The sequence below is a fragment of the Acanthaster planci genome, linkage group LG01, assembly GCF_054643075.1.
Source record: "Acanthaster planci isolate LZ-2023a linkage group LG01, COTS_SCS, whole genome shotgun sequence".
Classification (NCBI taxonomy): domain Eukaryota; kingdom Metazoa; phylum Echinodermata; class Asteroidea; order Valvatida; family Acanthasteridae; genus Acanthaster; species Acanthaster planci.
The window spans coordinates 1,449,956-1,460,492 of record NC_141777.1 but is presented as its reverse complement, the minus strand read 5'-3'; the positions used below and the strand labels follow the sequence as shown (position 1 = coordinate 1,460,492).

At 42.4% G+C, this 10,537-nt stretch overlaps 1 protein-coding gene across 1 annotated transcript in view; it reads right to left on the bottom strand.

The window, feature by feature from the left end:
* Nucleotides 1-10,537, bottom strand: part of LOC110977650 (cap-specific mRNA (nucleoside-2'-O-)-methyltransferase 1-like) — a 29,717-nt gene that overhangs the window by 7,189 nt on the left and 11,991 nt on the right. The window contains exons 10-19 of the mRNA XM_022231944.2: nt 9,179-9,311; nt 8,595-8,774; nt 7,680-7,794; nt 6,621-6,689; nt 5,894-6,028; nt 5,066-5,191; nt 4,457-4,548; nt 3,959-4,075; nt 977-1,089; nt 78-186 (exon numbers count right to left, since the gene is read on the bottom strand). Of these exons, the coding sequence (XP_022087636.2) occupies nt 78-186; nt 977-1,089; nt 3,959-4,075; nt 4,457-4,548; nt 5,066-5,191; nt 5,894-6,028; nt 6,621-6,689; nt 7,680-7,794; nt 8,595-8,774; nt 9,179-9,311 (1,189 nt within the window). The remainder of the gene's footprint in view (nt 1-77; nt 187-976; nt 1,090-3,958; nt 4,076-4,456; nt 4,549-5,065; nt 5,192-5,893; nt 6,029-6,620; nt 6,690-7,679; nt 7,795-8,594; nt 8,775-9,178; nt 9,312-10,537) is intronic.

The following is a 10,537-nucleotide window of genomic DNA, read 5'->3' as shown; positions in this document are numbered from 1 at the left end:
TGCAAGAAATCTGATATTTGCCTAGACAGGTGTTGGACTGAGGACTGTTAGAGTTAACATCGATGACGCATACATACTTGAATGATGCAATGCAATCAGGAGGACAGTCAAACGTCGACTCCCGAGTGCTAGCATTGTGGAAATATTTCCTCTGGTTGGTCCGACTCCAGTGCATCGTCCATGGATCTGGGGAAGAAGAAAATGATTGAAATGAAAATGAAAAAGACAAATCACATTGTTCACATAGGCTCACACATTCCGACATTTATAGATTCTTGAGGAGACATGGCTTTGTTCTCATAGTTTTACTGCAAAGGACAGATGCACAGAAGGAAAAAAAAAAGAGTTGGCATTCTCAGTGATTTCAAAACCAGTCCTCAAGAGTAAGTGTGTGTTAAGTCTAGAGGAATTTGACACACAGGGAAATGCAGTTCCTTCTTCTCTGGTTCTCTATGGTCTAGCATGTCTCAACTGTTTACAAGGATCTCCAAACTATTCAGTATACATAATGATTCTTCTCAGATGGTCCTCATTGCAAATTAATGACCAAACATCTATGTACAGTCCAACTTCAAGCATAGAAGCCTTGTTCAAACAACATTTTACTTTCAACAAGGAATTTTTGGGTTCTGATCCTTTTTTATCATTTTCATTCCTGATAATACAAGGTTCCTGTTATAAGGTAATCTGCAAAGTCCAAAGGATCTCTTAGTATTGAGTTTCGATTGTATATGGCCTGAAAATCTGCCTTTCAAACCGTTCACTCCCAAACTACTGCCTGTAAGGCACTGCAATAAACAACGTGTAAATGCACAGTCCCATACAACCCTTGGGGTAAATTGTCTCAAAGTACCCACAAAATGCAAATCATAATCATAACGACTCTGAACAGAACCCAAAAAATCAATGAAGTAGGAGGTGACCTTTGACCTGGCAGTTAATTCGCACCTAAACCTACCCGACCTTCCCCACTCACCATTGGTAGTTTTCACCAGGCAGACGCCCGTAGGAATGAAATGCCGGTCTGTGTTGGTTCGGAAGCACAGCCGCTGATGTCTTCCCGACCCTTTGACTTGCTTGAACTCGAGTCTTAAGGTGTGAGAGGGAAGTTAAGGGAAAGCCATCAATAAAGATGAGGCTTTCAAAACATATACCATAATTTTCAGAATGTAAGCCGCCCAGTGTATAAGCCACAGCACACAAAAATCGGCAAATTAAGATTAAAGGTAGGTATATAAACCACACCAGCGTATAACCCACATCACAGCACTGACGATCCAACCATGAAAGTTATCAAGCTGCGTGCTGAAGTGCCAGTACAGCATGAAAAGTACAGTACGTCAATGGTTCACTACACATGCAACCCTAATAAATATAAGCAGAGTGCAATTGAGTGCCACCATTAAAAATGAATATTAAGTTTTGAAAATTAATAAGTTTTATGGGCTGGATGATTTTCCTGCGTAAGCCGAGCAGCAGCTCTTGCCCTTTTTTCTAAGCTGCCAGCAAAAGTTATGCGGAAGAGGATTTACAATGAAATCTTGATAACTTGAAGTCCGTTAACTTGAAAGACTGTTTTTTCTCCAAGGCCGACTTTTTCTTGCCAAAAGAATAGGCTGTTAAGTACAAAAATACCTGCGTAACTCGAAATGGCCACAGCACTACATTCGCTTATCTCGAAGTTTTATAACGCCGACAAAAAAACCACCAAATTACTTCAAAAATAGTAGGTATTGAGGACCGCCTTGAGACCTTGGTTCAAATCCTCATTGTCAAGCGTGAAGCACACTCATGTTTTTACTTAAACCACCCGTCTTGCATGCATGCTGCATCGGCGCGGCAGCACACGTAATGCACCCAGGACCATGACGAATCCTGCTTTCAGATTATCCTTGGACCCATTCACGGACAGTCCAATCGCCGACTCTTCCAATAACCACATGACCACAGAAAGTGATGTCATCAGAAAAACCAAGTAAAAACAGACCCGAAATACTGTGATATGTCAAGCCGTGCCAAATGCGTTCTGTGAAAAGATGAGATTTGCTACATGAAGGTATATGTACCGATACCATGTACATGTAAGCGGCTGATTTTTATTTATCGATAGAAAGAAAACTCCAGGTAACAATAATACAAAGATCTCAGTATTAAAATGATTGTGTGCAAAAATACGCCACGTGAAAATAATCACTACAATGCTGTCACAGCAGAGCAAGTTAAGTTTGGTATGATTACGTAAATACTTCATGTATGTGTTTTGTAAATTCATGACTCTGGGACTTCCATTTACTACTCAAAATCCGGACAACTTAAATTTTTATTTATTCTCCGAGGTTGATGGTTTATCTGATGTAAACGGCAGCCCACAAAAGCACGACGGCGCCACCGGTACGTGGTGCGTGTGGCCCAGCCACGGCTTTAGTGACTGATTTTTATCCTTCAAAGGTTGACGTATAAGCTGCCCCGCATATAAACCGCTGAGACATTTTCAGTGCGAGATTCAACGTATAAGCCGTGGTTTATATTCTGAAAATGATTGAGTATTACAAGGCAGAGCTGTGGTGGTACTATGGCAGTGCACATGTCAAGTGCATTCCGAAATTTGAGTAGTTTGCATTTGCATCTTGATAAGTTGGGACCTAGGTGCAATCCAAGAAGACATCTTCACTATGATGACACCAAGAGTATTATTTTCAACTCGAAGTGCATGCATTTTGGGACGTCCAACACCCTCCTGGTCCAAGAAGACATCTTCACTACGATGACACCAAGAGTATTATTTTCAACTCGAAGCGCATGCATTTTGGGACGTCCAACACCCTCCTGGTCCAAGAAGACATTTTCACTACGATGGCACCAAGAGTATCATTTTCAACTCGAAGCGCATGCATTTTGGCACGTCAACACCCTAGTGGTCCAAGAGGTATTCAATGCAGGCACCACACCTATGTGCCAAGCAGCGCCACTGCCAAAACGGCTCCTCATTCCAACCCACAGATTAGTCTACAACCTAAATTCATCTTGGGTGATCACCTGAACGTGAATGCAGCACTGCCTCAGTGATGTCTTTACTCTGTGGCCGCAAGATTAATCAAGGCTCTATTTAGTACTTATAGAGCTACAGTGGTACCACTGTATGAAGTGAAACTAAACAGGTCTTTTGGTGTTGCTGATAAACCTGTGCTGTACAGAAACACGATGCATCACCAGTTCTTGCAAAAAGATTTCAGCATTATTTCACAAACGCATGCTCATACCCGGAGACGACAAGAAAGTGATCCGCTCAAACAAAATTGCTCAAATCACTTTTTCGGTACATGCCAATGGCCAAAGTTCTGCATAGTGGAGACCAAACAGGATTGGTAAATTCTTTCAGCCATGTTAAACTCGGTGAAATATTTAACTGAAAAGATGGCAATGTTTGTGGGTAATTCCAGAAATTAGGGCTCCATTTTTTTCGTGTCCCAGTTACATCTGACATCAACAGTTCTGAATTTCCACGAGTGATGAATTAATGCAAATTACCTGCCACAGAACAGTGGAACACTGTTATAACAATTTCCTTGGGACTTTACAAATTGTACCTTGTTTTATCAGTCATGGAAACAAAGAAAAACAAAGACTTGGGATCTAAAATTATCCTTGTTATAAATGTTGCTTTGTATTAACAGGGCTCTTCTTATATGTGTTTGACTGTAGTTTGAAACCAATTCCGGTAATATTTCCATGTCATATAACAAAGGTCAGATGTAACAGGGGCACGAAAATGTTCTACTTTTGGACCCCTCATTTCTGGAGTTGCCCTTTTCTCAATGGGAATGGAAAAAAACTAGTAAGACAGAGAGGAAAATGTGGTTAGAGTTTGCTAGGTAGGATTGAGTCACTCTTCTATCTGAACAATGCTCTGATTCGCCAGGGTGTGGTAAAATGACTGACTTTGATACAGTTCTCTTACCTATCAAAGATCTTGTGGATCTCCTCAAACCTGAAGACTTCTTTGACTCGGAGCGGTGTCAGGTCAGGCTTGGTAGGCTTATGAATGGCCTTCACAAACAACTCTGCCTTGCTGATCCTGTGACAAACAAACCCAAACTGAAAAACAGCTTTCCAGTCTCAATCTTTCTGCTACTGGAAATGGAGATTTTCATACAGTGGCCTGTACATCAAAATTGACAATCAGGAAAATAAAGCACAGGGAAGGCACTGAAGCTGTTGTAAATATCCAAATCTCATTGATAAAATGGATGATAGATACCACTGTCATGACAGAAAAGTTCAGGAGCAGTTTGCTGAAACCTGAACATCATTTGAAAACAACCACAGACTGCAAAGTGAGTGTGCAGCGAGTTTTCACTGTCATATGAACCACACTGCCCTTCATCTGTGAGACCAAGGCCAAGCCTTGTCCTGATCCCCCTTACGCAATCGCTGATGTTCCCACAGCATTGGTTACCTTTCAGTGAAATGAAGTTGCCTGACGTCCTCACCTCCAAGCCACATGGCATCCAACATGTGCAAGGCGTACGACCTTCTCTGACCGTAGCCCTGCCAAAGAAAATAGGATGCTTTGGTAAAGGGAGTGTTTTGGTGAACCACAAGTCTGATGTATTGTTGGCACAGCATTTTCAGCAATTTTATAACCTTCACAATGCTCAATGCTCAAATGCACTTCTTTTAGTCAGGCGCGCCCATAGGGTTGTAGTGATTAAACAAACTGATTACAGTCCACAGAGAAAATAGAGCCCATCAACGCTGTCAAGTGTCGTATTAGAAAGAGCACAATATCATGTGACTGCAAGCAAATTACAGAGAGTAGGCTACAGCATGAAACGTTCATGCTTCCGGCCAAAATATCAACTCTAAGCACAACCACATCCAAATATGGCCCCCCAAAAGCCAGTTGCTGCGTGGACGAGGAACAATTGAGCCCCCACTGGAGTCGTGCACCCATCCTCCTTGCGTACACACTCCCAGGTTCTTGGCAGAAGTTTGTACTGAAATGCACTGTGGGGCAAAAGGACCAAGCCATATTTGATCATCAAGCTGAGAAATCTCAACTCACCTCTCCCCGTAGCTCCTCCACAATCTCTGCCTCAAACAGCGTGTCTCCTGGTAGCCTGAGGTTACACATCTGTAGTTTGGTCCACTTGCTGGCTGGCCTGCCGTTCCACTGGAACACATGCGATCTCTACCAATGAAACATTAGTTTGTGGTTTGAATTAGCCAATGATCAAGAGACAAAAAAGATATAAAGCTTTTCTTAATTTTCTGGTACCGGTAATCTCCCACAGTTTATTGTCAGTCGTTTCAAAATGACTATATGATAGTTGTGGGGGTAAACTTTTGAGGTTTTTAGGACAGGTCATTTAAGGGATTGACAATAAATGGCATTTGAAAGGGCGTTCAGTCTGTTTTTAATACATATGAAGATATTTACATATTTGTGCACATTCCACTGAAAATTCCTGGCAAATCCAGTGCAAGAATATAAATTTCAACTGGCTAACACTGCTTCCTACATATCAATGTCAAGACAGTGCAAACTCTCAAAAATAGCCTCTGCAATTGAGGTGTACAACCAAAGGCAAAAAGGATTCTCCCTTGTATGATGTGGATTGCATAAAAAGGTTCACCCATGTGAGGGGTTGTGGTAGACACAGGATGCGTTTTCCATTGGCAATGAAAATTCTGCTTGGTTTCATGGAGGTACTCATAGAAAGTTGTGATGAAACTTCACGGTGTAAAATAAAGAAATAAGCAGGCGATGAGCACAATCTGGCTGGAAACCTATCCTTGATGAGCCCAACTTCTCCACTACAAGCAAATCAACGCGCCCCCAAACATGGGATCCTAGAGGCCCAGGCCTGCTGTTTTTTGGTACTTGACTTACCCCGATGCCGATGATGAAGACCCTGTCTCCACCAGACACCACACAGCGATAGTCAAAGATACTGCGGATACTCCTACCCAGGCTCTCCCTGTCCAGTACAGTGGGCGACTGGTGGAAGTACTCACTGCTGTCATCCTGGTAGACAGAATGAACAGACCGTGGATCAACCCCTCCAAGACCACAGCGTACTATTGGAGGTAAACCTCTGGGTTTCAACTCGGAGCAACCACATTCCTTAATCTTTTTGGGGGGCTCGAACACTCCCTAAATCTTTCTACATCCTCCTCCTTGCTACAACCCAAGGTATATTATTGCACTGAGACTCTTAAAAGATATCAGTCTCACATATGGTAACAGTTCCTTGATTCACTATGTAGGATTCCATATAGTAAAGGATCTAAGAGGGTTGGATGTGTTTAAAAAACAGAAACAAAATTGGTATACAGTGAGAACTTTTGAAAGTATGGTGAGGAAATTTTACCCAGCCTGTCCATTCATCTGAAATGGAACATACATATCCCAACAGGGCAACATCAAGAGTAAAGTTAAACAAAAGGATTCAGATCTCTATGTGTCTTACAGATCTTGGACCACAATTTAGACAAAGAGATTCTGAAAGAGAGCAATCTTTTCCTGAATTTTACTTTTTCTTTCCAACCGTTTAACTTGGGTCTACGGCTACACCTAAACCACACAGAGAGCTCTTGAAGTCTTGTACAGTCCTCACCTTATTCAGCTGATTAAACTTGGTCATCGGATCTGGTAGTTTGGGGGTAGACCTTGTATCCCCTGGTATCTGTCAGATGGTCAAACAACAAGGGAGATCTCACAATTAATCACCATTTTGAAATGTACACAAAGTACTGATGAGTACAAAGGGGAAATATTCAAAATGAGAGCCAGCAAAAACTCAGTGACAGGGAAAGATGCTATTTCCAGGTTTGCCAGATGACAGTCAAGGCAACATCCCTATGAAAAGACAAAAATCCCTATCATAGACGTGACATCTTACACACAGTCGAAGGAGGCTTATTGGTTTATTTTGGAAATAATTATCCTCAGACACTCAACTTGAACACGCTGCGAACGCTTTTAGGCATTTCCTAAAATACAGCCTTCATATCTTTCTTTAGAATTTTGAGAGTCAAATTTAAGAATCAAGTATGTCTTTAACAAGAGAAGGGTTTTGTTCCCTGAGAGTTTATTCAAGTCATGATTACTGTATAGGTGATAGACTAACAGCAAACCTGTCTGCTTAAGCATGGGTTGACAGCATAATACATGCCCACGCCCAGAACCAGGTGGGCTTTAATGGAGGCCACTTTGTAATAGTATTGAAACCTCATCGTGAGCATGTGAAATGGCTCATGTACACTGCTCTCAAATGAAAATTAAACAAACTTGAGATATCCAACCGTAAGAGTTCACCACCACAACATCCTTTGCACCTACAGTGCTACATGATGCCTAAAACGAGACACACGTGTGGTATTTCTCTGTGGGATAATCAGAGAATTCTCAATGTTTCTTGTGGTTGTTGCCTCTTTGTGGTCTCATACAAATGCTCTTTTGCACACAAACTGTATGGGGAATCAACCTCAGCTGAGAATTTTTTTATTAAAAGCAATCTTTCACGGTTTCAGTTTCCCTTTTTGGAGCAGGAACCTATGAATCAGGATAAGGTTTAACTTTTACAATGTGAGTTGAAAGAACAGAGAGACGCCCTGCAGTAAAATGTGGTTGTCCCGGATTCAAGGAGGGTTTCAAAGACAAGGAATGAACATACCCCCCACAATCTAAGGCACTCCTCCCTCATTGCGGCCTGCTTGGGCTCCAGTAGATTGGTGTTCCGGACGAAGGCTTGGATCTTGGCAAGACTCTGGGCTTGGCTTTGGGCTTGTCTGCAAAGACAAAAAGAGAACAAGGCTTGTGTATAGCAACACGCATCACTGAAGGTCAAAAGGTCAAAAGCTATACTGCTGTGTTTTGACACCCTGGTCTTGTTTCCTAACACACTAACATTTATTTCCTGAACCGCATTATAAATGTGACACTAAACTCTACTGCCGTGGTCAGGTGCGGGCACTAACTATAGTTTGAACACTAGTCAACTGGTTATTACCAATACCCACGAGCAATGCAGTCCCCCTTGAATGATTCCAGTCCCAACCATTTTTGAGAAATCCCATCTCTTCTTGCATTCACCGTCTCTGCCAACTTGCACAATTACTTTCATGTGAACGGTTCCCTCTGTACTCAATTATACAAAAAAAAAACGGCTACTGATAACTGGCAATGTGAACAGCCCACTGGGTCCAGTTCCATATGGTTTGCTAGATAGTCACATCATCACCATCGTTTAGGTGATATCGTACAGTTGACGGTGGTCAAACTACAGTTTATTATGCTCGTCGCTCAAACGTAACCAACACTGTTCAGTGCATCAGTTCAAATGCAATGCGGTCAATGAGTTTGTATTTCATGAAGTCCGCGTTTCGTACTACACCGGGGGGGGGTAATCAACAGAACAATAAAGTATACAGGTATAAGCATATCCTGTGCACCTTTGTAGGTACATGTACGCAGCGTATCACACTACTGAATGTGCCTAAGCATTTCCTCTACATGAAGTTGTCATGAGAAAGACCAAGGAGTGACATGAACCATTCTGACACAGAGTGGGGGGGGGAGGGACTTTTACCTCTCATTCTGGTCAGTGATGTACTGAGTGAACTGGACATCTGCCTTAATGACGTCAAGAGGCACGACCTCCATGATGTCGTCGCTGCTGTGCCTCAGCTGGTTCATCACCCGGTTCAGGTCAAACAAGTAATCATGGATCAGGTTGGCACCTGCCCGCATTCCTTTGCATATGATGTACCTGAAGAGACAGAGGAGGATTTGGGAGGGTTGGTAAAGGGGTGGAGCAAGGACAGGGGGTCCAAAATAATCAAGATTCTTTTGAACACACAACATACGTCCATGCTAACTTACTAGTGTCACAAAATGAAAGATTCAATTCTGTAGCAATATTTCACTACAGCAAATAAGAAAATGTGGCTGAATCTTGGTCTTGCCACTATGCTGTACCAAATGAAATGCAGTCAAATGAAATTGTATAACCCAATGAACTGGCGAGATCACCTGCTCAAAACAGGTGAGTCTGTATACATGTATCTTTGCCTCTGATACAAACATTTTGGCTAACTAAATTCTTGCTGGTAAAACTACTGCTGAGGTTGGAATTGTTGACTTTCCCATCTTGGCTGGAATCAAGAGATTTACCTTTCTGAGTTGGCGGGTCTGCTCGTGACTGGCTTGAACAGGGAAACTCTGTAGAAAGCTCTGTACAGGAGATAGATTAAGCCTACGCTGAAGGGCGTGAAGAGATCAAAGGTCTTGCATACAAAACTTCCCCCTGCAAAGACAAATGCAAAAATAAGGAATGAACTAGTCTGTGAATCATTGTAAAAAACGCTAACATGGAAATGCAAAGCACAGCTGTGGCAACTGCAAATTATATCAGTGGTCACATTTCTCCTGCAAATTGCTTGTAATGCGATGACTTTGTACTGCAAGGATTGAAATCAAATTTTGACGGGCATTAAAAACACTGTTCTTTCGGTAAGCACCATCTGGCTTATGCAAACAACTGGAAAGAAGCCTAGCCCATCAATCTCTTGAGTTAGTTGATTATACTGAGAAGGCAGTTTGAGTTTAATATGAATATCTCTATCATGGAATGGAAGGTCCTGCCACTCTATGGCATGCACAAATCATCGTATATGTCTGTGCCCGTGGGCACTGAAAGGACAAAATAGCTGTTGTAATATAACAGTCAACAAAAACAACGTTCTATTGCAATAAAGTGGCTGCAGGCCTGCAGTGTCCGAGGATGGAATAAAAAAAAATTGGAATGAGCCCAATTGATTTTATTCGCAATTATCCTTGCACTGGTGACGCATAGAAAGACTTGGAGGGAGGGTTCCAATGACGCATAGAAAGACTTGGAGGGAGGGTTCCAATGACGCATAGAAAGACTTGGAGGGAGGGTTCTAATGACGCATAGAAAGACTTGGAGGGAGGGTTCCAATGACGCATAGAAAGACTTGGAGGGAGGGTTCCAATGACGCATAGAAAGACTTGGAGGGAGGGTTCCAATGAGGCATAGAAAGACTTGGAGGGAGGGTTCTAATGACGCATAGAAAGACTTGGAGGGAGGGTTCCAATGACGCATAGAAAGACTTGGAGGGAGGGTTCCAATGACGCATAGAAAGACTTGGAGGGAGGGTTCCAATGACGCATAGAAAGACTTGGAGGGAGGGTTCCAATGACGCATAGAAAGACTTGGAGGGAGGGTTCTAATGACGCATAGAAAGACTTGGAGGGAGGGTTCCAATGACGCATAGAAAGACTTGGAGGGAGGGTTCCAATGACGCATAGAAAGACTTGGAGGGAGGGTTCTAATGACGCATAGAAAGACTTGGAGGGAGGGTTCCAACAACACCCATTTTTGATCTCCATCTCAGGCTTCATCTCTCAAATCAGTAACCATTTCTAGGCTAAGTGTTCAGATTAAATAGAAATTCCTCAAAATTAAGGCCTGACAGGATGCATTTCGACATTTGGGCTACACCACAACTT